Raw genomic sequence first — 27,999 nt, forward strand, 5'->3', positions numbered from 1 at the left:
ATTGCTGGGATCTGGGGGCCCACAACCAACACTCCTCAGGATACCCAACTTTCCAAGGCAGCTGTGCTAATTTACTTTCCCCCCACCAGCAGTGGAGACGGGTTCCACTACTCCCAGCTCTCCCCAGCGCACTGGCTGTGTGGAGGCCTGCAACATTCATGAAGCAGACACGGCCACTGTCTCTCTGGGGAAGCACAAGGCTGAGTAGAGGTTACACGAGCCTGGACCCTTTCTGGGGCTTCTGAGCCTGTGAAATCAGAGTCTGGAGAACTAGATCAAAGAGTTCTAATGACTTCTCTCTGCAAAAGCCCAAAGCACTTGTTGCTATGGAGAGCAGCCAGCCCCCCATTGTATCCCAGTGATGGCTTCACGCCAGGCCTTGGCTCCTGCCCACTCCCTTTATCTCTGAGCTAACCAGTCACCCGTTCACATGGCCTGGCTCTGGGCAGGAAGCTAGGCAGTTGGTAGCACTGACTTGTTACCATCTTGGTCCTATCCTCCAGTCACCTCAGTGGAGTCACGGTAAATTCAGCCCTAACGTATGAACTCCACTAGTCAAATCCTGGGAAGCCAGCCTCTAGCCACTTTTTTTTTTTTTTTTTTTCACGGAGAATGCTCACCTCCCAGTTATGTACTGTCCCATATTCTCAGCCCCTTGCACAAAGTCAACCAAAAATGCCCAGCTGCCCAGACAAAAGGGTGGAGAGTGTCTGAGGCGGGGAGCAGCAGCTCCACCCCCACCCCACTCCACCTCTCCCCTCCCCTCCCCTTTATTGGGACAGGTGATCAAGGCCGGGTAGTTGTCAGTTGTGGCCGCCAGAGGGCGAAGTATGCAGCACTTTGGGATAGCAGATCGAGGAATGATGGTTTCCACTTTCCAAAATCAAACTAGACAAACTTACTGTCTGCGTACTCCAGCTGTGTTCGCCGTCCTTGAGCTGAGTTTGGTAGCATCCCCTCAGGAAAGGTCTTTTTAACCTGCCTGCCTACCCGCTGCGCTCTCCCTCCTAGCTCTTACTGGCCATGGGGCAGGTCCCTGTTGCCGCCGTCCTCCGGCCCCACCTCCCCAGACCAGGAAGAAGCCTGATGGGTTAGGAACTCCTTGGCCTTTTTCTCTCCCTTGGCCATGTCTTTCTGCTTCCACTGCCTGATCTCTGACCCAATTTTCCCCATATCATTCTTTTAAGGAAGACTTCTCTGCCCCATACATTATTATAGTCTGGTCTTTCTACCAATAGCAAATATATTTGTGCCTGGTTTGTGCGAAAGGAATTGGTGTGTCATGGCCTTCTACAAAGAGCAGAGGCGTGGGCCTGCATGTTAGTGTTAGCAAGTTGACTCACCCTAACCAAAAACACTGAAGATAAGCATAAATCTAATTGCCAAGTTGTTTATTTATACTAAAAGCAGTGATAATCTGTCCCACTTAATGAACACTTTCCACATTCTAGGCACTATGCAGAGTGCTTTAAAGACTTTCAGTCACAGAAATCCAGGAGGTTAATGATCATTTCTTCCCTTTCCAAGCAAAGAGTCTGAGACTCAGAAAGGTTAAGTGACTTGCCTGAGATCACAAAGCCTGTAAGTGGTAGCAGTGGGACCTGGAACAGAATGAGCTGGCTTCATTATTTCTGCACCCACCTGCCCCCTGAGCAAGCTGTCCCCTCCTGGGGACCCTCCTGGCAGGACACGGCATCCTTCAGTGGCGCCATGCATTGCAGTGGTCTCGTCTGTGTGACGCTGCAGGTGTACACCACTCATCACAGAGCATCTCACTGCCTGGAGAGAGACCTGGAAACACGTGTCCCAAAATGTTTACGCTGCTTCACCAAAAGAGTGGCATATTTATTCGCTTCTCTATCTTTTCAATTTTTTATGAATGTATTTTATTTTTTAAATCAGAAGCTATTTTCATAATGCTGGGGGAGTCCTTTTGCTCGCATTCATTCTGACTTACGTGTCTGCCTAAGTGATGGGTGTCCTGTAAACCTCACTTCAAGGGTTGGAGCTCTGAGACATCGTCTCCAACACTCCCTCCTCAGGGCCCTATTGTCCCTACCTTGACACTTATGATGCTTATCACACTTACTTACTTATCTATATCCCCAGCACCCAGCCCCAACTCTGAGTTTCTGGAGGGCAGGAGCTGTGCCAGATTCAATGTCCCCATGATCTGATAAGGACGGTGGATCCAAGCAGTAGTAACTAATGCTGTTTCAGCACTTACTGAAATGGAGCAGGACCCTATGACCTTTGCCCCTCAGGTCCTCAGCCTGCCTTTTGTCTGTGGAAAAACTTTAGTCAAAAAATAAGTTTAATCAGAGAAGTGAGGAAATGATGAAACAAAGGAAAATAGTCCAACAAGACTAAATGGTAATAGTTTAGTCATTAAGCATAGTCAAGGACCTTTAGCTCCTCTTCAAGGGCTATAGTTAATATTCTGAGCCTTTGAGCTGTCTCACAGAGACTGAAACCCCCACCAGGTGGAAGAAGTTAACTACATGATGACCAGAGCGTAGCCCAGATATAAACTGCCACGACTTTGAGAATTGGGCTCAGAGAAACGGGAACAAACAGATCCTGGAACTAAAGACTCACTGTACTTAAAACAATGAAGATGACCCTGCTCAGGGCCCTGCAAGCCCAATTTCAAGATGACTTTTAAAGCTGACTGTGCTGTTTCTGAGTGTAGCTCCCTTCCTTCATCTATAAAAGTTCTCGCCCACTGATTGTCAGTGGTGGGAAGTCTTTGGATGGGAGGCTGCCCTCCCCATAGGTTGGCAGCCTCCAAAGTAAAGCAAACTTTCACTTCCACCAGACTTGCCTCTTTGTTGGCTTTTGAGTGTCAAGCAGCCAAACCCCAACTTTCAGTAACACTATTATGTTCCACTACTATGTTTACTATGTACTAAGTATTAAATACTTTGCCTGTATTGATTAATTTAATCTCACAACCATCCTATGGGTGGGTTAGAGATTATTTCCATCCCATTTAACTTTAATTTTTATATTTCGGCCACCCTGTGTGGCATGTAGGATCTAAGTTTCTTGATCAGGCACTGAACCCACACTTCCTGCAGCGGAAGTGCCGAGCCTTAACCACTAGACCACCAGGGGACTCATTTTTATAGAAGAAAAAGGCCCTGTGGATATGGAAGAGAGCGCTGTGACAGTCTCACTTATCTGGCTTCAGGAACAAAACTGAATTCTGCCTGAGGGGCCTCCTCCACCCTAGCTCCTGTCCAGAGCTGATCTGGGTCAGAGTAGGATTTCAGGAATTTGCATGAAACAGTTCTGAATTTCCCAGCATCCCAAGCAAACAGGAAAACAAGATTGGCACATAATTCAGCTGTAAATCTGGGAAATAAGTGCCTACACTCTGCCACTGTGCCTAATCTCATGGAAAGAGAGAAGTAAGACGTCATTGATTTTTGGGGTTGAAGGGATTAGGGCAGCACTATCCAAAGGAAATATAAGAGTCATGAGCGGAAGCCACATATGTAACTAAATTTTCTAGTGGCCACTTGAAAAAAAAAAAGCAAAAGAAACAGATGAGCTTAATTTTAATAGCATATTTTATTTAACTCAGTGGAGACCTGGGTTCAATCCCTGGGTCAGGAAGATCCCCTGGAGAAGGGGATGGCAACCCACTCCAGTACTCTTGCCTGGGAAATCCCATGAACAGAGGAGCCTGGCAGGCTACAGTCCATGAGGTTACAAGAGTTGGACACAACTTAGCTACTAAACCACCACCATCATCTAAAAATTATTGTTTCACCATGTAACTAATATGAAAATTATTAATAAGATGGTCTTTTAAAAATATATTTTGAAATCTGGAGTATGTTTACACTTACAGCACTTTTCCACTTAGACCAGCCACATTTCAAGTGCTCAATAGCCCTGTGAGGCCAGTGACTGCCATGTGGGACCGTATAGATTTATAGTCTGATTAGAAGAATAAACTTTTCTTTATTCTGAGCTTCCAGAAGAAAGGATTATAGGATTTGGCATTGGAGGTTGGGACAGTCACAGTGTCTCACAAGTGGCCACATGATCAGAAATCCATATGTTTATGTGGCCCTTCCATTTTTTTCCCATTTTTATACATTTTAAATTTTACCAGTGGGACTTCCCTGGGGGTCTAGTGGTTAAGATTCTGTGCTCCCAATACAGGGGATATAGGTCTGATCCCTGGCCAGGGAAGATCCTTCATGCCTTGTGGTGTGCCCAAAAAATAAAAAAAATAAATTTCACAAATGATACATGAAAATATTCTTATAAGAAAAGTCAAGCAATAAATTGTCCCTAAACCTTCTCCAATACTATTCCAGATCCTCCTATATATTTATATGTATATCCATTTTATTTTATTGTATATATTACACAGTCTATATTGTTTTGCAAAAAGTTTCGTCACATAGTGATATTTCTTGGTGCTCTTGTCACGTACATACACAGATTCACCTCATTCTTTTTAAGCACTGCATAGTATCCCATAACCATTGTTTTACTGAAGGGCTGTCAGATTGTTTTAAATTTGTGTTTTCACTGTTATTAGTAGTACCATAATAAGCACTCTTGCACTGCTTTCATTTACATTTGTGTGTTTTTCTCAGTAGATAAAAATGAACATATTTGCTGGGCCAAAGGGAGTCGACCTCTTAAGTGAAAGTAGGAGGTACCACTAAGCTGCCTTCACAAAGAAAACTCACATTACACCCCAACTCCAGGGTGAGGCTGTGCTCTTTCTCACACTCTTCTGTGCATTGGATCTTATTTTTCTTGTACATAGGGGTATATGGTAAAGAATCTGTCTGCAATACAGAACTGGGTTCGATTCCTGGGTCGAGAAGATCCCCTGAAGAAGGGAATGGCAACCCACTCCAGTATTCTTGCCTGGAGAATTCCATGGACAGAGGAGACTGGCAGGCTACAGTCCATGTGGGTAACAAAGAGTCAGACACAACTGAGAGACTAATACTTTCACTTTTTTTTTTTTTCAGGGGTATCAGTAGAGTGAGCCTTTTAGAAATGATATAAAACAGTAAATTTTAAAAATTCTTGGGGACTTCCTTGGTGATCCAGGGGTAAGGATCCGGTGCTTCCACTGCTGTTGGCCCAGCTTCCATCCCTGATTGGGGATCTAAGATCCCACAAGCCACGCAGCGAGGCCAAGTAAAATAAAATAATGAAAACTATTTTAAAATTTATTCTGTAATATTGTTCTATTGATAGTCAGAGACTCAGTTCCAGGTTCAGAGTGAGTCACTGATGAATTTCATTCAAATCATTAAAAATGCGATGAAATCATCATATTTCACTTGAAGGTCTTATTATCTAAAGTACTTGATGACTGGGACGTTCCTGGTGATCCAATGGTTGGAAATCCGCCTGACAATGCAGGGATCATGGTTTTGATCCCTGGTCTCAGAGGATTCCATGCGCCTTGGAGCAACTAAGCCTATGCATTGCAACTGCTGAAGCCCGAGCACCTAGAGCCCGGGCTCTGCAGCAAGAGAAGCCACAGCAATGAGAAGCCTGGGCATCGCAGTGAAGAGTAGCCCCTGCTCGCTGCAACTAGAGAAAGGCCATGCACAGCAGCAGAGACCAGCGCAGCCCCAAATAAGTAAACAAACAAAAGAGCGATGACCAAATAGAGTGGATCTTATCCTCAAACAGCAATCCCTTAAGAGAGGCTCTAGTAGAGACTAATGTACCCTCTCTCTGTGAATCCAGTGTTCCCTCAGGATTCGCACAGATCCCTGGTTCTTTTATTGAACACTAGGAAAAGTTGTTGGCTTATTCAGGGGTCTTGTAGAAAAAAATATAAGTTACTGAACACTCAGCCCAGCTAGATGCTTACCCTCCGGGAAGAGCAGGCCCCCAGGGAAGCAAGACCTACACAGCCTGGCTAAGCAGAAGGGCTCTTCAGTTCTCCATCTCACATGCTCAGGGAACAGGGAGGCAGGCACACCCAGTTTCACTCTAAGTTTTCTCTTCTTTTTTTGCCAAGCTCCTCTAGTTGGATCCACATACGCTAAATGCTTTCTATGAGATTCCACTGGGCTGGTCTTTAAGTAACTACACTATTCTCCAAAACTGTGGGCTATATTCATTCAACCAGGCAAGCCTCACCTTTGATTTCTAGGAATTTCAGGACAAGACTTGTGTGGCCCTCACAGACACATCGCCCTTTCTTCACAGTTCCAGGTACACTTCTGTGGCATGAACGGCCAAACTGAGTAAACCCTGTTTACATTTTGGATATTTGGGAAGAGATTAACAACTCACTCTAACAGTCCAAACATTTTTTTTTTTTTTTTTTGGCTTCACTGTGGGGCATGCCTTGTCTTAGTTCCCTGACCAGGGATGGAACCTGCACCCCTGCAGTGGAAGCACAGAGTCTTCACTGGATCACCAGGGAAGTCCCAAAGTCAGATATCTTTTCTTTTCTTGGCCATGTCGGGCAGCTTGTGGGATCTTAGTTCCCTGATCAGAAATTGAACCTGGGCCCTTGGGAGAAAGCAGAGTCCTAACCACTAGACAACCAGGACATTCCCTATTTTTAATTAGAATTCAGTGTATTGTGACTACTATTATTTTTACAGTGTCATTTGGAGTGATATAATATCTTCTTATAATAGATAAAGAGGAAGGCATCATGATAAAGGCTTCCTTCATGGGCTTTCTCCTAGGACCAGAGGACAATACCCAGGCAAGCATCCTCTTGCATCATTGGGAAGGGGCAGGAGATGAACTACCATGGAGACTCCAGAGGTGGTGTTTACATCAAAGAATTCTCCATGGTCTGATCCTTAGCTTTGAATCTCCACAACTTGGTTTTGTGGGTATCCCAGTAAGATGCAAGGAAATTTATATGAGCCACACTACTAAGAACTGATCTAAAACCAGAATTTGTTAATTAATTTCTTTGATAATCAAACTTTGATTGACACTGGGCCTGAGCCAGGCCATATCCTAGACTCTGGGTGTAATGAACAAAATAGACTTGGTCTCTGCACTTAGGAAGTTTACGGTCTAGTAAGAGAAACACATAAATAGGCCACTCCAACCCAGTGAGGTGAGTGTGCTAGTTATGGGAACAGCTAGAAGAGGAAGTGACAGAGGGAGATGACATGGAGAAAAAGCCTTTTCCTGATTTCCTTACCTCAGTGAGGGTTGTCACTAAGCATCTAGCTGTGATGTCATTTTCAATTCTCCCCTCAACCTCAGTCTACCACCAAGGTACATTAGATCCACAGCAAGTCTCTTTGGTTCATCCATTTCTTTCCATGTTCCCTGGTCCCTCTGTACAGAGTCCCCCCAGAACTCTGTTAAGGCCATGATTATAGGATCAGAGCATCTCAGCATCAGAGGTGTTTCAGTGCTGGGCAAAAGCTCAGATGGCTTCTAGGACCAGACAACCAGCGAGTGAAGCTGTCAGGAACCGTGGCACATTGGAAAACCCTTTCCCATATAGCGGGAAAGGAGAGTGCTGGTATGAGGAAATGTGGGGCCACAATTTTGCTAGGTATTTCTATATTTTTAAGAAAAATGTAAAACAGTTTTATAAAGAAATTTTCTAATTTTTTAAAAAGAAACAAACTTCAGATTTAAAATAAAAGTGTTCATTACAAGGAAACTTTTTCTCTTTTTTCAATTTATTTTTGTATCTATATAAGATGATGGATGTTAACTGAATCTTTTGTGGTAATCATTTCATGATATAAGTGAATCAAGCCATTATGTTGTATGCCTTAAACTTATACATTGATGTATATCAATTATTTCTCAATAAAACTGAAAAAAAAAAAAACTGTTGGGAAAGTTTAAGGCGCGAAGTGTCCTGATGCCTGAAAGTAACTTTGAAATGTATCAAAAGATGCATTGTTGGGTGGATAGAGGCAAGGATAAATATCTGATAAAGCAAATACAGAAAAAAAATGTTAACTGCAGCACCTAAGGGATGCATATATGGGTGTACACTGTACAGTTCTTCCAACTTTTCTGTATGTTTGAAATTTTTTGTAATAAAATCTGTAAGGGGAGATTTTTTTAATTGAAAAAGAATTGCGAGCCACTATCGTGACTTCTGTTACAAGCTGTCACAGACTTTATGAACATGAGGTAGAGGTAATGAATTAATAACATAAAGTCCTAAAACAGTCCTTAGAATATTTAATACATATTATATATATAATATCAGTTTGCAACAGAAGAAGTGGACACAAATTGGAAGAGATAAGTGCCTCAGTGAATTTCTTTGAGGGCTTTCAGCCCAAAAGTGCTTTTATTTTTTTATTCTTTTATTTCATTAAAGAATAAAGTGAGCAGATAAGTGTGTGTTTATACTTGGTTTTAAACTGATGAGAACTGGGCTCTAATTAAACTGGTGAGAACTGGACTCTAAACTTCTCTGAATTTTTAAAGCTCTGATTGAGATAGGCTCCTCTGTCTATGGGATTCTCCAGGCAAGAAAACTGGAGTGGGTTGCCATGCTCTCCTCCAGTGGATCTTCCTGACCTGGAGATCGACCCCTCATCCCTATGATCGACCCCTCACCACTCTCTCCCCTCCATTTGCAGGCGGGTTCTTTACCGCTAGTGCCACCTGGGAAGCCCCAGGTTTCTGGATATTGTTGTTGTTCAGTCGCTCAGTTGTGTCCAGCTCTTTGCGACCCCATGGGCTGCAGCACGCCCGGTTTCCCTGTCCATCGCCATCTCCCGGAGCTTGCTCAAACTCATGTCCATTGAGTCGGTGATGCCATCCAACCTTCTCATCCTTTGTGTCCTCCCCTTCTCCTCCTTACTTTAGTCTTTCTAAAGGCAGTATCAGGGTCTTTTCCAATGAGTCAGCTCTTTGCATCAGATGGCCAAAGTATTGGAGCTTCAGCTTCAGCATCAGTCCTTCCAATGAATACTGAGGATTGATTTCCTTTAGGATTGACTGCTTTGACCTCCTTGCAGTTCAAGGAACTCTCAAGAGTCTTCCCCAACACCTCACAGTTCAAAAGCATCAACCCTTGCACCGCACTTTTTCCTTTTACCAAAGTGAAAACTACACTTCCCATGAGCGCTCACAGGCGTCGACGTCGCGCAGTTCTTTGTCGTCGCACAGCGCCCTTTATACGCACTTCCGCCCGCTTGCAACTTCCTTTCCTTTCGGCGGCTCGCGTCGGCAAGATGGCCGTGCAAATTTCCAAAAAGAGGAAGGTGAGATCGCGGGGCCCGGTTGCAGGGAAGTGGCGTTTCGCGGGTCAGGAGCCTCTCTGGGTGCTATTGCGAGACGTATAGCTCTTCGCTATACCCGGGGCAGCGGCCGGACTGTGTCGCTTTCCCGTGGGCTGCGGATGGCGGTGGATTGAGTGCAGGCCCGTGGCTGCTGAGAGCAGTATGGCTGGAATAGGAGAGGAGGATTTCTGCCGGTTCCGGGCGGAGAGCAGAGACGAGTACTGAGGGCTCCTCCTGCCGTGGAGGAGCGCTTGTGAGCCTTTCTTAGTCAGTAGTTAGTAAAATTACTAAATGTGATGTTTTGAATGCATGAGCCTTTTCCCTTATCGAATGATAGCTTTGAGAAAGGAAGGTAGCAGTGTTTGCTTGCCTTCTTCCTAGGCGTGTCTGGGTGCAGGCTTCTGACCCCAAGGACCTCAGTTTGGAAGGTTACTGACAATTTCTTGTTCTATCTTGGGGTCAAGGAAAAGTTCTGGGGAAATAGAGGGAAGGGGTCTGGGGGAAACGGTTTGATAATTTAAAACCCTTCAATGAAGATGAGATGACGAGTCTGACTGGAGGTGTTCTCTTTGTCCAGGTGACCTCTACCCTGTGCCACGTTCTGTGGCACAGTTTTAAGGGCCTGGGTCAAAGTTAGCTTCCAAAAGATGACTTAGAGGCATTTGTCTGAGAAGGGTTGCTATGTTTTCTCTGGAACAAGGCAAAATAATTTATGATGGGTCGTTGGTTGGAGGTGTTGAATTTTGATTAGGATTGCATTGACTGGGCCAGAAACCTGAGCCCATGTCCAGATCCTGATTTTCATTTTACTTTTGGTTAGTTTGTCGCTGATGGCATCTTCAAAGCTGAACTGAACGAGTTTCTCACTCGGGAGCTGGCTGAAGATGGGTACTCTGGAGTTGAGGTCCGAGTTACACCAACCAGGACAGAGATCATTATCTTGGCCACCAGGTAAAAAATTCATTTTTCTGGCCATCACCTGTAATTGTTGTCTGCACTAAGGTGATTTCTTCTGTAAACTTAGCAGAACAACAGTTGACTCTTAGTGAATGAGTTTTTAAGCTGCATTAAAAAAAAATGATAATCTCTTAGGTCTTGTCATCCAAAATTTATACTTGCTTGTGTCAGATGAATTAGATTTTTACTACCACACATGTGCAAGGTTTAAAATTACATCTGTAATGTTATGAGAGCTGTGAATTGTCACTCTTCATTTTCCCCAGGACACAGAATGTACTTGGTGAGAAAGGCCGGCGGATCCGGGAATTGACTGCTGTGGTTCAGAAGAGATTCGGCTTCCCTGAAGGCAGTGTAGAGGTGAGTGATCCTGGCTTGTGCCAGAGGCTACTCTGGAGCTAGAAATGGTTCTTCAGGATGGTGCTGTGCTGTGCTTTGTCGCTCAGTCGTGTCCAACTCTTTGTGACCCCCATGGCCCCAAGGCTTCTCTGTCTGTGGGGATTCTTCCAGGCAAGAATACTGGAGCTGGTTGCCATGCCCTCCTCCAGGGGATCTTCCCAACCAAGCGATTGAACCCAGGTCTCCCACATTGCAGGCGGATTCTTTACCATCTGAGCCACCAGGGAAGCCCTCTTTAGGATGGTACTTCTGAAAACTCATATTATCACCCTGAAAGCTTACTTGTGATCAGTGAGTATTACAAATGGATTGGTATTTTGTTGAAGGTCTTTAAATAAGCAGTTGGCAGCAGTTTATACCCATCTTGGAAATAGTAGTGATACATAGGAGAGGTTGGCTGCCCATTGATCTCCATGATTTGGCTGTGGAAAGAGGTGGGGGTGGGAGAAAAATGAGGAATGGTTCAGTTCAGTCTACGTCCCTGAGTGTTTGCTAGATGTGGGCATTAGAAGTGCTTTAATACTTGGGTAGTACAGTGAAGGGCTTCCCAGGTGGCTTACTGGTAAAGAATCTGCCTGCCAATGCAGGAGACGTGGGTTCAGTCCCTGAGTCAGGAAGATCTCCTGGAGGAGGGCATGATAACTTATACCAGTATTCTTGCCTGGAGAAGAAGAGGAGCCTGGTGGGTTGTAGCCAATGGGGTTGCACACTCATCCACTAAATGAGAACAAGTATAGTGATACATAGAGTGGTGTCTGCTTGAATCATGAATGTGCTGATTTTTAGTTGAAACAGTGGTGAGTGTAACAAGTTTAAGAATGTGCCTTGTTTTCTTTAAAGCTTTATGCTGAAAAGGTAGCCACAAGAGGACTGTGTGCCATTGCCCAGGCAGAGTCTCTGCGTTACAAACTCCTAGGAGGCCTTGCTGTGCGGAGGTAAGAGTCCTTATGAATTGTGTCCTTTTGTGAATCAGTATATCAGCTGTTTTGTTAATTTAGTAAGTGGACTCTGTGACAGGCTCAGCTAGTCTCTGAGGGCTTTAACAATAAGACATTGTCGATCCATGTTGCAGCCTAGTTAGAAAGACTGGTAAAGACAAGTGTTTAAAAAAGCGAGTGGTGTTAGTAGAGCACCGTGGGAGTAGAATGTAGGATAGGGGTGGGGAATGGTTTGGGTTCATGTTGAAGTCATTCACATACATTGTGTGGTGGTAACTCTGGGGATTCAAGAGAGAAGACTCATTGCTGATAAGAGAGCTTAAAATCTAGTCAGGTATGCCCGGTAGGTATTTATAGATAGTAATGTGAGGAACAGAGGACATGAGGTGGTTAGATGGGCCCCGGAGCTGGGCTTGCTAATAAGATTTCAGCTGGCAGTTCCTTAAGTAATTTCACTGCTTGGAGTAAATGAAATGCCTTGCTTGGGTGTTGGGAATTCATTAGTCCTTAATGCAGAACCTTGGGAGGTTTTTCAACAGAGGAGGGATGTGAAAGCTGTGCTGTAGACAGGTTCCCATGGGAGGAACGCTGTAGGCAAGGATGTGCAGAAGACTGCATACCTGGTTTGACTGCCATCTCCACCACGTACCATGGTGATAAGTTTGGGGCCTGGGCCAGCATCAGTGTTGCCAGTAAGAATTGATGAGAAATAAACATTTTCCGTCTCCAACCCAGACTCACTGAATTGGGGAGTGGGGGAAATACAGCCCAGCAACATGTCTTCATAAGCCCTCCAGGTGAATTTTGCACACACTGAAGTTTGAGTGGTTCATTTTGACCTTGAGACGATTCTGTAGTGTGCAGCCGAGTTTGGAAAGCGCTTGATTAGAAGGAGACGTGTTTCCCTAAGGAATTCCCTAAGATGGTGTGTGGTGGGAGTGGAAGAAGGTTTCTGTCTCTTGGGTCAGGCTCTGGTCACACTTACTCACATTAAAGGAACCTTGACAGCGGTCACGTGCAGGCTGAGTTCTGTTTTGAAGGGGGTGGGGTTGCATGGGCATGTCTGGTGATCACACACACGGCGCTCTGTCTCTTGTGCACCCAAAGGGCCTGCTATGGTGTGCTGCGGTTCATCATGGAGAGTGGGGCCAAAGGCTGCGAGGTCGTGGTGTCTGGGAAACTTCGAGGACAGAGGGCTAAATCCATGAAGTTTGTGGATGGCCTCATGATCCACAGTGGGGACCCTGTCAACTACTATGTTGACACCGCCGTGCGCCATGTGCTGCTCAGACAGGGTGAGTAGCCAGGAGTGCTTGGCGCCGTGGGCCTAAATGGGTAGGCGTGGTTTCACATACGCTCTCCAGTGTTTGGGGAATCTGGGATGCAGTGGAACATGTTTGTTCTCTTTGGGCTCATCGTTTGCTTCATTGAAGAGAGTTGGTTTGTCCTTGTCTCAGCCACTGGTGTACCCTTCTGTGATGATGCGATGACGAGTCAGAAAAGGCACGTTCTGCTCTCGGTCCTTGTCGGTGCCACGTTCTGTGGTGCTGTGCATGGTTTCCTTTTGCAAAGTGTCCTGTTCATTGATTGATTAGAGGCATTTGTCTGAGAAGGGGCCAGACACAGGATGCTTGAGTAACCTGTTCTTTTCTTCTGCTCTGTTCTGTTGTGTAGTGGGGGGCAGTGGAACTATAGGTAGGTCTTAACTGTGGCATCTTCTAGGTGTGCTGGGCATCAAGGTAAAGATCATGCTGCCTTGGGACCCAACTGGTAAGATTGGCCCTAAGAAGCCTCTGCCTGATCATGTGAGCATTGTGGAACCCAAAGATGAAATACTGCCCACCACTCCCATCTCTGAACAGAAGGGTGGGAAGCCAGAGCCGCCTGCCATGCCCCAGCCGGTACCCACAGCATAATAGGTATGTCTGTAAGGGCCTCTTGGGGCATAATGGAACAGTATTCCACCTAGTGAATAAAAAGTAGGTTTCACTTGCTTTACATGAGAGGACTCAGATTGGAGCCAGGGATTCATTTACCCCTGGTATTCTTTTGGGAAGAGTGTTTGCACTGTCTTCTTTAGTTCAAAAGTTTCAGGTCACTCTTATTAGTAATTAGCTGTTCCTCCCACAATCCGTTAAAATGGTGACAGGCCTCACCTATGCCTAGTGCCTGTGGTGTTTGTTCCTAGATATTCTGTGTGTATTGATTTCCATGCAAACCCGATACTCAGGTGAATTTCCTGTTCTTACTGTACTTTGTTTGCTTTTAGGTCTCCTTGGCCGCTGGATCTGGAATCTGAATGTTGCTCTGCAAAGACCTTTAATAAAATCTTTTTAAAAGACATGTGGCCTACCAGACTCTGCATCTAGGATTCAGGCTGAGGGTCATGTCACCCCGTGGGAGCATTGCTTGATCGATTCTTAGGACTGCCTGGTTCACAGTGTTTCTGTGCTTTCCTTAAAAATCCTGTTGGTTTCAGTGTGAGGAGAGGGGCAGAATGAGAGAACCCAAGCAGAAGTAACCAAAGTAACCCTGTCCTTGTGGGGAGTAAATCTGGTGATGGTGAAGGCTGATAATATATTAACAAGACAGCACCTTGATTGCCTCAACTTGAAATTCGGGGTTAAAGGAAAGCAAATGCTGAAGAGCCTGATGTTCAGAAGTAGGTTCACCTAAGCATAGAGCTGTGATCAGAATCTACATCTCTGTGTCCTTATTCTCTTAACCATTATCCTCTAGGAAAGTATAAAGGGTACTTAAATTAACTACCATTCAGTCTGATGATTTAAAGAGTTTTATACTGATAGGTGGAGAAGGCAGTGGCACCCCACTTCAGTACTCTTGCCTGGAAAATCCCATGATGGAGGAGCCTGGTAGGCTGTAGTCCATGGGGTCACTAAGAGTCAGACATGACTGAGCGACTTCACTTTCATGCATTAGAGAAGGAAATGGCAACCCACTCCAGTGTTCTTGCCTGGAGAACCCCAGGGATGGGGGAGCCTGGTGGGGTGCTGTCTATGGTATCGCACAGAGTCGGACACCACTGAAGCGACTTAGCAGCAGCAGCAACATACTGGTATGTATTTATAAGAAATTGGATTGTCTTCATTTATTCAGGTGAGACTATGAGGGACAGGCTGGCATGAAAATCCTACAAGACTAAAGCTGGTGAATTATGTTGAGAGCATACTCACATCTGTTGTGCCCTTTTTAATAGAGCATTGGATGTTTCTACTGGCTAGACAGTAATACCTTAGTTGTTTTTGTCAGTGTTAGTGGAATTGAAACCATGTCTCAGTGGTAAAAGTACTCCCCTCTAGAATTCTCCAACCACTGGAATAGCTATTGTGTTAATCACTGTTTACTGTGTTCCATGGAATGGGCTCACGTATGTATATTTCATCTTGTGGCTAGGAACTAGAGCCTGAATACCAAGATATTCTCGTTAACTCGGTGGTGGCACATGTCCAGGAGTGAGTACTTTCTCAAGCTGAAGAAAGTTTTCTGTAAAGGGTCAAGAGAGGTGGTTGCTGAAAATAGTAGTGTTTGAACTGAGCTGAGCTGAGGTGTCGGAAAAGACTTGAGTCCCTTCGACTGCAAGGAGATCAAAGCAGTCAATCCTAAAACAAATCAGTCCTGAATATTCATTGGAAGGACTGATGGTAAAGTTCCAATGCTTTGGTCACCTGATGCTGGGAAAGATTGAAGGCAGGTTAAGGGGAGGACAGGATGAGATGGTTGAATGGCATCACCGAGTTGATGGATGAGTTTGAGTAAGCTCTGGAAGTTGGTGACGGACAGGGAAGCCTGGCATGCTGCAGTCCATGGGGTCACAAGAGAGTCAGACGCGACTGAACGAACAGACAGTCGACATTTTCTATCTCAGAAGGTAATTTTTTTCTATTTTCTCCCTCAGAAACAAGATTTTTACATTTTATGAAATTTTTATTTCTTCTTTAACAACTAAGTACAGTAGTACCTCCACATGCACATCCCTTATTTGCAGCGGATACACTTCAGGCCCTCCAGGGGTGCCTGATACAGCAGTTGGGAAACTGTCTACTGTTTTTTCCTATACTAATGGGTGGGTAAATACGCAGCATAGATACATTTTATTCCTTGGTGGTATAATGGGTAAGAATCCACCTGCCAATTAGGGGACATGCGTTTGATCCCTTATCCAGGAAATTTTACATGCTGCAGGGCAACTAAACCTGTGCACCACAACCACTGAATCCCTCATGCCTGGAGCCTGTGCTCCACAGCAAGAGAAACCATTGCAATGCACTGCAACTAGAGAAGGCTGGGTGCAGCAACAAAGACCCAGGGCAACCATCAATAAAGAATCCAATGAGTCCATATAGTGATTGTGTGATATCAAGTTTTATTCTGTTGTGTATGAAGTAAATGAAGTTTTCCTAGTTCCTTTGAAGCCCACTAAGAATTCCAGTTATGAGCTTACTGAATGGTAACAATTCACATTCGGCAGGCAATCTGGGAACACAGAGCTGGGGGACCCTGTATGTATGGTCTAACCAGTCGTCCTAGGACATTAGGACACGTGGCTGTGCCTGTCACCTTTTGCTTGTGTTCCTGTGAGCCTCTCCAGGGATAAGCACTATGTCTCCCCTCGTCAAGTTCCAAGTCGATAAGATCAGGGACAATATCCTATCTGGGGTGGAGGGTGTTAGGTCTGCCCAGGCCTGACACCCTCCTCAACAGCAGGAAAGGGCATTGGCACTTGGCATAAGCAAGCACTGGGACAAATGGCCATCATGGGAGAAACTGGGCAGTCTGCCTAGCTAGACAGAATTGTTTAGCCTGGGGAAGATGCCCATGTCTCTGGGGAAAGCTTGCCCTGGCTTTTACCTGGGTAGGCAATAGAGCACCTTCTTTGGGTTCTGGTGTTTTCCACTGGGTGGGAGCAGGCAGGCTCTGAAGCTAGGCCTCTCTCCCACTGCCCTCCCCTTTTGCCATTATCAGCATGTCCAGATGGTCACAGGGTCCCTAATCTGGGATAATCGGAGGGTAGGAGCTCAGCTGGGACCCAGGCCTTTGTGCTGGGTGTGATGGGCCAGCCCCAGCTGGAGAGAGCATGCAGACAGGACCCTGGGGCTTTGGAAGATGGTGAACAGCATGGGGCTGCCCTGTACTGAAGGGGATAGAGGAGCAGATGATAGCTCTTCAAAAGGCAATCTGAGTGCAAATAAGGGGAGTCCCAGATGGGGCCTGCCAGCTCAGCTGGGCCTTGCCTCAGAATCTGTGGCGTCCATCCTTTGTTCCCTCTTTATCCTCCACTGGGCTCACCCCTCCCGACCCGACAGTTTTATGTTGCTGCCCCAGAGCCCCAGCCGACCCAGCTGTTTATAATGGCATCAAGAGCTTGTGACCCCCGTTTATGCCGGGGCGGTGGCATGTCCAGATGCAGAGCTGGACTCATTGGTGTCTCAGAGGCCTGTGGCACTGGTGCCCACTACCCTGGGTTTGCTGTGAGCCTTGACCCCAAGTCTGCTCAGGGTTCTGCAAGAGTCTGTTTTGTTTCAGCTTATTTCATGAATGGAGGAGCCCCACCTTGGCCCAGGCTTATATCAGTGAGCCTGGGTTTGGGATCTGTTTTTAACACCTTTATCCCAGAGTCTGAATCTAAAAGCTTGAGCTTCTGCCTTATGTTTTACAGTTCTGTTTCTGGTCCTCAGACATGTTTGCTTACTTATGAGCTTATGCCTCTTTTTAGTTGTCTGATTCTTAATTTTATCTATCACTGAAAGTGTTAGTTGCTCAGTCATGTCTGACCCTTTGTGACCCCATGGATTGTAGCCTGCCAGGCTCCTTTGTCCATGGAATTCTCCAGGCAAGAATACTGGAATGGGCTGCCATTTCCTTCTCCAGGGAATCATCCCAACCCAGGGATCGAACCCTGGGTCTCCTGCATTGCAGGCAGATTATTTACCATCTGAGCTAGCAGGGCTAGGTGGTTAAATTGGAGAGGATGGTTTAGAAAGGGAGAAGCATTCTGACCATAAGTTCCTCTTAGATTCTGAAGCTTCATGAAATCTGTGGGCTATATATTCTGCCTTCCACTAGGTATGTGGCCTTGGGAGAGCCTTCTTATCTTACAGATATTAGTAACTAGCTGACTAAAAGTTTTTTGTTTTTTTTTTAACTGTTGATAATCTGAAATATGGGCTTCCCAGTTGGCTCTAGTAGTAAAGAACCCACATCTCTTATGCAAGAGACATAAGAGATGCAGGTTCGATCCCTAGGTCTGGAAGATGCCCTGGAGGAGGGCATGGCAACCTACTCCAGTATTCTTGTCTGGAGAATCCCATCGACAGAGGAGCCTGGTGGGCTACAGTCCATAGGGTCACAAAGGGTCGGACACGACAGAAGTGACTTAGCACAATTTGAAACAAGAATAGTGACTATTCCTGGGAGGAACGTGGGAAGGGATGGATTGGGAAATAGGGGGACCTACAAAGGCATTTGTAATGATCTATTTCTTAAGTTGTGGGAACACAGATATTTATTATAATTCTTAAACTGTACAAAATATATTTCTTTTTATGCATGAAATATTTCATGATTCTTTAAAATGTCCATACTGTTACTATGAAGGTAAATGAAGTAACATGAAGTGCTGAAGTGCTTTGTAAAGAGTCATAGCAGGGAGCAGATATTGGGCATTACTTCTCCAGCCAAAGGAGGCTTGAGCTGGAACACAGACTCGACCTTTGAAGAAGGTTTTATTTCTACAAGAAAAGGGGCAGTAAGTTAAGATGCTGTTTACATGGAGGTGTCATAAGGGGAGCAGTGGCGAGCCTGAGTTCTCCCTCCCCTCCCACCTCCTGCCTCAAGTATGAGTCACCTGCCCAGGCTCTGGACGATGGTGACGCAGCCATGGGAGCTCGTGCAGCGCTGCAGGGACGGCTGGGCCTCCACCTGCCCACTGCTGGGGTCAAAGGTGAAGACCCTGTCGGTGCTTTCCCCGTGATCATCCCGCCCGCCGAGGATGTGGACTTTCCCATCACACACAGTCACGCCACAGCTCTCCTGGGTGGACAGACAAAAAGACAATTAGCTACGTGGTCCGGCCAGGGGCTCCCTCTGTCCCTAACTGGCTAGGCCAGACGACAAAACCTTGACCCACAGAGTATGAGCAGACAGTCTGGATGGTAGAGAAGTAGGAATTGGATGGACCTGACTTCAAGTTCTGGCCTGACCTTTACTAAATGAATGACCTTAGACAAGTCATTGCACCTCTCTGAGCCTCAGTTTCCTCACCTGCCAAGTAAGAATAACAGTACCTTCTTCATAACATTCCTTTAACTTAATGAGAAAGCACATAAAGCATTTTACGTAGTGCCTGGAATATAGTAAGCACTCCAATAACAGTAATTACCACCACCACCATCTTCGGATCTCAGAGAAGCCAGAAATCTTAGGCTCCTAGAATTACTGGAGATCAGAACTGGCAAGGACCACCAATCCATCCACATCCCTAGATACTCTCAGGGGCTTTGGAGAGGGAGCAGAACAGTGAGGAGGGGCAAGGAATGCAGAGGTGGAGCATCCAAGGGCCTAGCACCTCCCTTCTCTAATACCAATGAGGCAAGGGAACTTGGCAAGGCCCCTCTCCGCCTCCTGCCTCCTCCCACAAGAAGCTACCAGGTAGTGGCCTACAGAGCAGGAGAGACTGCAGGGCCACTGAGACCAAGCTCCCCATCCAAAGCTACAGCACTTCGGGGCTGGGATTCCAGGTTCTGCCTCACGTGGCCTTGCTGGTGGCCTCAACCTCTCTAAGGCCAGTCTTCCTACCTTTGAAGCCCAAGGCTGATTATCATTGTAAGGACTAAACTAGAGAACATGTAAAACCACCTAACATGGAGTCAGACTCACTACCTCTGAGATCCAGATCCTTAGAAGTGTCTTTACCCTCCTCAATGGAACCAGTGCCAGGGCTGTACCCAGGAGCCTCCACTCACCACAGGGCTGGGGAGGACAGCTGCCTCCCCCCAGACATCTGTGCCAGGGTCGTAGGTGAAGATTTTGCTCATAAGGCCACCAACCACATAGATGGTGTTCTCCAGGGAGACAGCGTCAAGGCACCGCTGTGAGAAGGGAGCCGGTGACCGCAGGCTCCACCGGTCCTCCTTGGAATCAAAGCACTGCACCTGAGGAGCAGGAGTGGCAGTGGTGAGGCCTCAGCCCCTAACTGCCCCGCTGCCCACACCTCTCACTTCTCTCTGTTGAGGGCGCTCATTCAGCACATTTGCCTATGTCCACCAGTTCTGAGCTTGGGTCCCTCCCCTCAAGTGTGCTCTGCCTGGTTCCACATTCTAGCCCCTCTCCCTGGACTCCTGTTGTCAAAAGTTTTCTCATCTTTCAAGGTCCAGGAAGAGGTCTGTGTCCCAGGAGGTAGAAGTACTGCCTGCATTAGCACTGTAAAGTGTTCTCAGAGCAGGTCCCCTGTGGAGACGCATTCCTGGCTGCACAAACTGTCAACCCTCTTTCTCCTTTCTGGTGCGCTGAGGTCGTGACAAGGTTCCAGCTGGGATGTCTTGCCGCCCCCATTCCCATAGCTGTCTATAGGCCTCCTAGGCCCACAGGTGTTTATGCCCTCCACAATTTCTGAATGTTCGAACTGCTGCACAAGAAGGTGCTAAAGGGCATTCCCCTAGCCAGCCCAGGAAGCACAGCAGGAAGGTGTGTGGGAGTGGAACTGAAATAAAGTGTTGGAGAATCCTAGTGTTGGAAAGTTAGATCTTAGAGCCACATTCCTGTGAGGCCATCAGGGCAGGGAGGAAGCTGCCACAATGTTTTGTTCACAAAAAGCCTAAATGTACAAAATTTGTACATTTTTTGATAGATGGAGAATTTGATAGACTATGATTCAGCCACCCAGTAGACTATTACACAGACATCGAAATGATGGCTGTGAAGAGTTTCTAAGCATGTAGGAAGTACTTATACTTTGAAGAAGAAAAAGCAGGATAGAAAATTTTACTAGTGGAATGTAAAATTGAAACAGAAAAGCAAAAGTTAATTCAGAGGAAGCCTGGAAGGCAATGTACCAAATATTAATAGCAGTAGTTATCCTTACCTGATGAGATTATGGTTTCTATTTCTGTTTTCTAAATTTGCAATAATAAGTGTATTATATTTTCAAATGGAGGAAGAGCATTTTAACTACCATTGCCCTCACTTAATTTTTTAAATCTCTGAAACCCATATGGCACCAGGCCAAACATTCAGGTCCAGACCTACTGTGTGACCTTGGAGTCTTTTTTCTGAATTCATTTCCTTGCCTGAAATATGGGGAGGATGACTCGGTGCTGTCGATTAAATCAAGAAAATGGACAAAGACATGAAAGAGGTAGCTCTGCTCTGGGCACACAGCAGGCCTCCCCCGCGCTCTGCTGGCCCACCTTGTTGGTGCTGACGCCATCCTGCCCAGCGCCCCCGATCACGTAGAGCCGGCCGGCGCAGGGGGCCACAGCGGCTGAGCTTACTGCCTCGGGGAGCGGGGCCGCCGACGCCCAGGTGTTGGAGAAAGGATCGTAGCGTTCCACGCTACGCAGTCGTCGCAGGCCATCGAAGCCGCCCACTACGAACAGCTGTGGATGAGGAGGTCACCTTGAGTCAGGGCTGCCTGCATCTCCGCCCCACAGCCGCAGGCTGGGTGTGGAGAAAGTGTCCCACCCAGGGAGCATCCCAGCTCCTGGCTCCGCCTCTGCCCCGGCCATTACCGATCCTCCCTTAGATTTTCCTCTATTAATGGGGACTGGTTCCTAGGATGGGTATTGAATATGGATAGTGAAGTGAAGTCGCTCAGTTGTGTCTGACTCTTTGCGACCCCATGGACTGTAGCCCACCAGGCTCCTCCGTCCATGGGATTCTCCTGGCAAGAATACTGGAGTGGGTTGCCATTTCCTTCTCCAGGGGATCTTCCCGACCCGGGGATGGAACCCAGGTCTCCTGCATTGGAGGCAGACGCTTTAACCTCTGAGCCACCAGGGAAGCCCGAATGTGTATAAGATCTGCAAAATAACTGGCACCAAGTTAATGCTTATGGACAGCTATAAAAATTACTATAGAAATACTATAAAAATAGCTAATAATTTCTTAAAGGTTTACCACTTAACTGACCCATTTTATTTGCATTTCTGAACTTGGGGTGTAACTTATAAAGATAATTGGCAGGTTTTTTTTTTTTTGGTTGGTCTTAAGTGGCAGAGTCAAGATTCAAACCTAGGTTCTTTGACCTCAGAGCCCACACCCTTGACCTCCTGACTACCAGACTGTACTGTCATTGCTATTTTTATTAGCCTTACCATTATTGAGCAACTTGGAGCAAGTTCTTTTTCTTTTAGGTGCCCTAGATCCCTTCTTAAAAAGAGAGGATCCTAGAGGGCCCTCCCCAAGAAGGCCACAGATCTCTGCCTTGGGCCCAGGGTGGCAGCGGCCAGGCACCCCTACCTGCCCCTGCACCACCGCCATCTTGTGTCTCCACCGGCCCCTGTGCAGCGAGGCCACTTTGACCCAGGTGTGCAGATGGGAGCTGAACATCCACACATCACGGCTGTTGATGTGGCCTCCTAGGGGGAGAGAAGCAGCTGTTGTCCCCAGGCCCTCTTGCTATCCCCTATCCCCAGGGCACTCCAGGAGAGCAGGGGCTGTATTTTATTCTCTGAATCTCTAGGGCCCAAATCTCAGGGAGGGCACAGTCCACTGGTATCAAATTGATCTTTGCCATTGTGCCATGACAACAGGGAAATTGCTGACTCCCTATAAAACTGTGTTGTCATGGGAATTAACTAATATAAGCTGCTTAGCATAATGCACAGCACATGGTAGGCTAGATAAAGAGAAGTGGTTAATACTAATCTGAATTGAAGTAAACACTGCTGAATAAAGAAGGGTGGAGTCACACCAGTGATTGGTTCTGCAGTACCTCTACAGCATAGTGGTGGTGGTTTAGTCACTAAGTCGGGCCCCATGGACTGCAGCCCACCAGGCTCCGCTGTCCATGGGATTTTCCAGGCAAGAATACTGGAGTGGATTGCCATTTCCTTCTCCAGAGGATCTTCCTGACCCAGAGATCGAACCCAGGTCTCCTGCATTGCAGGCAGATTCTTTACCGACTGAGCTATGAGGGAAGCCCACCTCTACAGTATCAACAACTGTAGGTTATCAAAAGGATCTGGTTGGAGGAAAAACAGAGGGTGCGAAATGATGAGCCAATCCTGTGGGACTCCATTTATGGCCTCCGCCCTCACCAGAAACATAGATGTCATTTCGGAGAGTACACGCTGCGAACTCTGAGCGAGCATAGCCGGGCAAGCTGGGCAGTGGGGTCCAGCGCCGGCTGTCTGGATGGTAGGCGTCGGTGAAGGGCAGCTTCAGGAGCCCCTTTCGGTCACAACCACCGATGACCACGATCATTTCAGTTAGGTCCATGAATCTGGCAGGGGGACAAACCCAATGCTGGTTAAGCTACACCCAAGTTTCAGCCTTTTCACCCAATCATGGACTGCACTATGTGGTCCTGCTCCCCTCTGCTCCCCCTCTGCTCCCCATCCTCCCCATGTTGGACTCTACCACTTTCAATCTCCCCTCTGGCTATTGAGAGGAAGAGGATCAGTACTCCTGACCCCATTTTGCTGAGCTCTAAGTTACAGGAAAAGAATGCTTACAAAGCCCTCACCCTTACTTAGAAAGGTTATCTTGTTTAATCGACTTTGGCTTTCCAAAGGTTATATAGCTGAAAGTAACAGAGCTAGAATTCAAGCCCATTCTCTTGACCTCCATCGGGGAGTAATTTTGCCGTGTCCCTCCTCCTATAACCATACCATCTCCTAAACCCATCCCCTAATCACGAAATCCACTGAACCAAGGTACACACCCTTTTAGCAAAGCATTCTCCTCTCCCCTCCCACTGACCCCTCAGACTTCTGACTCCACCAGAATTATCAAACCCTGTAGCCAATTCCTTTGACAAATACTGAACATCTTGGACTCTTGTTCCAGGCCCTGAGCTTACTGTTGGAGATACATTGATGAGTAAGACAGACCATCCTGACTACTCCACCCAAAGTCTTTGGTCTGATGTTCCAGGGGTGGGAGTATGCCTCTTTCATTTTTTCCCCCAGCCTATTTTAACCCCTTACTAGACCGCGCTCCCTGAGGTTAAAGGGTGTCTTCAAATCACTCTGGAGACTACATGGGACAGTTCGTACATGAGAATTTTTCAAGGACCCAGAATCAAGCCTATGAAATGCCTGTTGAATGTATGACTGAATCTCATTCAAGAGGCATGATCAAGTGATAGGATTAAAGGATGGTGGAGGAATGTGGGAGCGGCTGAAGAATGCCTGAGTAAGGCGGGGCGGGGGGCAAGGGGCGGGAGGCGTACCTCCGCGGCCGGGCTCGAAGTGCGCCAGACTCGCGGCCCAGGATGAAACAGGCGCGGGCCTCTAGCAGCAGCGGGCGGCACTCGCTGCAGGCCTGCAGCAACTCATCGGCCTCCACCTTCTCCAGGAAGTAGGCGGGCGCCAAAAGGGGCAGTCGCACGTGCTCCAGCAGGCGCCGCAGCTGGCCGCGGCGGGCCGGCGCGTCGTGGCGCACCCAGCGCATGGCCGCCTCGAACACGGCCTCCTCGTGCGCCACGCCCAGCGCCGGGTCTGCCAGCAGCGCTGCCACCTCGTCAGGCGTCAGCTCCAAGAAGTCAGCGTGGCGCGCCACTTCGGCGAACGCCTGGCGCAGCACGCGGCCGCAGCGCTCAGCCAGAGAGGCGAGGGAGAAGGCGGCGGCCACGCGGCGCAGCGCCAGGCTGTTAGCGGCGCGCAGGCGACCCTCGAGGAAGCGCGCGCAGGCCTCACGCAGGCCCGCCACGCCCAGCCGCTCAGCCAGCGCCAGCACCGCGGCCGCCTCGTCCTCGGCGCGCAACCGCACGCCCGCGCAGTACACGTAGTCGAGCACTACGGCCAGGGCCGTCGCCACCGCTGTCCCGGCGGGGCCTGGCGCCTCGGGCACCACGGGCACCACGGCCAGACCACGCTCTGGCCGCCCGGCCGCGAACAAGCTACGGAAGTAGGCACTGCCCGCGCTAAGCGCCGCGCGGTGGCACGGGAAGTCGCGGCCACCGGCTCGCAGCACCACGTCGGTGAGGATGCCGCTCCGCCGGTACGCGTTCAGGGTCTGCAGGACACGCTGCGCGTGGCAGGACCCCGCGCATGGCGCCTCGGAGCCCCACTCCGACTCCTCCAACATCGGGCCCTTCAGCATCCTGCCGGGCAAAAAACACAGACAGCGTCGGCAAATCCACCTGGCTGGGGCCCTGCTAGAGGACAAGAGGCCCCTCTTCCATCATTCCTTCTTTAGTTCACTAGTTTACCCAGGCAGGTGCACACGATCTTAACATGTGTCCCCCCTCACCCCCCCCCGCCCCCCGCCAATCCTGGCGGCGCCCCTCCCTCCCTCCAACCCACCGAGATTCCAGGTGGCCTCAAAGAGCTAGTCCCTGCCTACCCAACGGGCTAGACCCGTAGTTGTACCATCTCCAACCCCACTTACTCACTTCAGCCATATTGCTCTTTCTGTGCTTCAGGCTCGGTAAGCTTTTCCCTGTCAGTCTCAGCAGGAGACAGATGGCATACTTTTAACTGGGGTAATTTAAGAAGACTCTAATAAAGGAAGGATTTACAAAAGCATAGGCAGTGCTTTGGGACTCCTACAAAGGATAAAGCAATGCCACGTGGCTACCAACAGCCAGGAGACTTTACCTCTCCAAGGTCTAAAGGCAGAGGGCTGGGAGGTTATTGGAAACTATACAAAATACCTGTCTGAGCCCTCTGACAGGAGCTGCAGCCTTTGGTCAAGGAATTCTGATGACCTCACAAAGATCCAGTATGTTTGGGGGAAGTAGGCACTAACCCCCTCTCCTCATCTCATCTGCTCACCTAGGGATCTCTGTAAGTGCTCCCCATTAACCACACACTGATTATTCTAGTTAATATCTGCCCCTCCCCCAAGAGTACAGGATCTGGCCCATAGTAGGTGCTCAGTTAGTGCCTGCTCAAGGTCGAGTGAATATATTGAGCTGGTGTTTATTGAGAGCTCTTTTCTGTGAAAGGCAGTGAACAAGATTGTCCCTGCCCTCCTGGAGCTTCCATTGAGGTGGGATCCCCTGAGGAAATACAGAGCATTAGGGGAGCAAAGAAGGGGCACTGCACCCAGTTGGAGGGGAGTCAGGGAAGGCATCCTTGAGAAGAGACAGAAGAATAGATGGAATTAGCCAGGTGAAGGAAAAGGAGTGGGAGGAAGTCTCCAGCTGAGAGAACAGCCTGTGCAAAGACCCAGAGGGAAAGAAGGCAGGAGATTAAGAGCCCAGCCTGGGAGGGAAGTTGACCCTCTTTCTAGTAAGTTCTCTGTTCTCTAGGAAGCCCCGTGGCGGGTGGTGGGAACACTGGCTCTAAGGACTAATCCAGGTGCCGATCCTGCCTCTGCCACTGACTCACTCGCTGTGCAACCTGTGCAACACCCCTTTAGTTTCCTCATGTGAAACAGGGTCATAAATGCCTCCCTTGTGCAGTGGTTGTGACCTGGTGACTGTTAAATGGAATGTATGAGAAGTGCTAGGTTCACAGTACCAACTGAACAAATGTTTCCTTACATGCTTTTACCCAGGAGGAGGGGAGCACATCACATATGTTAGTTGCTTTTATGTACATAATTTCATTTGATCTTCAAAAACCTGAAGTTTCTTTAGACTCTTCCTTTTCTTTTTTAAGTTTGTCATGAGGAAGCAGTCACATAGATAGAACCTGCCCTTCAGAGGTTGCTGTGAGTGTCAAAGGAGGGGTGTCTGTGAAAGCATTCTGTAGCCTGAAGGGCTGTAACAAATTGCTTATGATTTGGCCATTATGAACATGCAGCCTCTGCTTGCATACCTCCGGGGACAGGGGGCTCACTCCTTTATGTGGCCACTTACTCTAGGGGAGCAGATGTCTGCTCTCTGCTCCTTGCCCTTCCCTCCATTCTCCTGATCCCAGCTGCCATGCCTCCTCTGAGCCTGCTTTGGCCTGGGAGTCAGATCTTGCTTAGTAGTCAGTCTGGCTTTCACTGTTTATGCCTGGGCCATCCTTGCTGGTGGATCCCCTGTCTTAGCATCAAAGGAAATGAGCTCCATGGTGGGCAGGGTCCCAGCAAGTTAACTACTTTGCCCAAGTAGAGGGGCTGAGCCCTGAACGCACTCTGCATGCCCCGTGGCTCAGCCACACTTGCCAAAGTGGGGGCATGTCTCAGGAGCAGCCTGAGACACTGGCAGGAGCTGGGAGGGGTCATGGGAGCACGCTGCCCTCATTCTGTTCTCCACTGGTTGAGAAGGCAGCCACACTCTGAGCTGAGATCCAAGAAGGCAGATCTCATCAGCGTCAGGAAGGACTTCTCTCTGCAGAGACGTCCTGGCACAAGGGGAGAGGGAGGGAGTCCCCTTGGGGGAAGTGCAGCAGTTTTTTTTTTCATTCATTTTCCTACTGTTTACGGCACTGGCACTTAGAACACACTGACACATCAGACCGAGTTTCCGCCCTAGGGATTTCCCGTCTGGGGGCTGAAGAACGCCCCGCTGGAACATGAAAGGTAGGGTTCCCTGGGTAGGGCTTGATTCAGTTTTCTCTCATCCCGGCTAAGAGTCTAGGTACCTCAAACTGAGGGTCCTGACACAGACAGAGGTACCCAGCCCATAGAAGTTGACATGTCACCCTCTTTTTCACACTCACACCCACACCTACACACACACACTCAGACTTGTAGACACCACACAGCCAGGGCAGCGCTGCTGCCTAAGTTCCCAGTTGTACCTGGCACTTACCTGGCCATGACCTCTCCTGGGCACCCTGCGGCTGCTGCTCCTGCACTGTCCTGCCGCCTGCAGCCCTGGCAGCCTGGGTGCAATGTCCCTGCCACTCTGCCTGGACTCTCGCTCAGGCTCAGCTGCAGGAGGACAAAGGGGATGGATGCTGGTCGGTGGGGGAGGGGGGGGGGGGGGGGGGGGGGGGGGGGAGAGTTAAGGGGGAAGGGGAGGAGGGGACACTGGGCTTTTGTTCTGCTCTTGGACCAGCCCTGAGAGGGGGAGAAGGGAGGAGCCGGGAGTAGGTGTAAGACTGACTGTGCAACTCTGGGATCCATGTGCCCAGCTTGGGGGTGATCTGGCGCTGCTTGTGCCCTGGAGTGATAGGTGGATGTGAGGGTGTGTGTGTGCATGCAGGTGTTCCAGGGTACTTGTATGTGTGTGTGGGAGTGCATGGGGATGTGGTGACCGTGTGGCATTGGGGTAGATGTGACTAAGAATGTACCTGCGCAGCTTAGAGGTCTAGGTTTTCCTCCTGCCTCTGTGACTGTGCAGTGTCTGTGTTCCTGCTTTACAGCAGACATGTCATTGTGGGACTTTGTGTATCTGGTTACAGGCATTG

General features: G+C 48.2%; 2 protein-coding genes and 2 non-coding genes across 4 annotated transcripts; 3 read left to right on the plus strand and 1 right to left on the minus strand.

Annotated features, from left to right (window-relative positions):
* Positions 1–9,079: 9,079 nt before the first annotated feature.
* RPS3 (ribosomal protein S3) lies at positions 9,080–13,870 on the plus strand. The gene is made up of 7 exons (XM_040258877.1): positions 9,080–9,215; positions 10,054–10,184; positions 10,457–10,550; positions 11,430–11,524; positions 12,635–12,822; positions 13,250–13,446; positions 13,797–13,870. The coding sequence occupies exons 1-6, from the start codon at positions 9,186–9,188 to the stop codon at positions 13,441–13,443; spliced, it is 732 nt and encodes a 243-aa protein (XP_040114811.1). The 5' UTR covers positions 9,080–9,185; the 3' UTR covers positions 13,444–13,446; positions 13,797–13,870.
* LOC120877165 lies at positions 9,759–9,908 on the plus strand. Its single transcript, XR_005724288.1, has one exon. It is a non-coding gene; the product is annotated as a small nucleolar RNA SNORD15 (small nucleolar RNA).
* LOC120877164 lies at positions 12,998–13,141 on the plus strand. Its single transcript, XR_005724287.1, has one exon. It is a non-coding gene; the product is annotated as a small nucleolar RNA SNORD15 (small nucleolar RNA).
* Positions 13,871–18,388: 4,518 nt separating the features above from the next.
* On the minus strand, positions 18,389–24,811 carry KLHL35 (kelch like family member 35). The gene is made up of 6 exons (XM_040258833.1): positions 23,940–24,811; positions 22,804–22,988; positions 22,004–22,122; positions 20,953–21,141; positions 19,510–19,698; positions 18,389–18,577 (listed from the first exon to the last, which is right to left on the minus strand). The coding sequence occupies exons 1-6, from the start codon at positions 24,809–24,811 to the stop codon at positions 18,389–18,391; spliced, it is 1,743 nt and encodes a 580-aa protein (XP_040114767.1).
* Between the last annotated feature and the right edge of the window lie 3,188 nt (positions 24,812–27,999).

This window comes from Oryx dammah, unplaced genomic scaffold (genome assembly GCF_014754425.2).
Source record: "Oryx dammah isolate SB20612 unplaced genomic scaffold, SCBI_Odam_1.1 HiC_scaffold_17, whole genome shotgun sequence".
Classification (NCBI taxonomy): Eukaryota; Metazoa; Chordata; class Mammalia; order Artiodactyla; family Bovidae; genus Oryx; species Oryx dammah.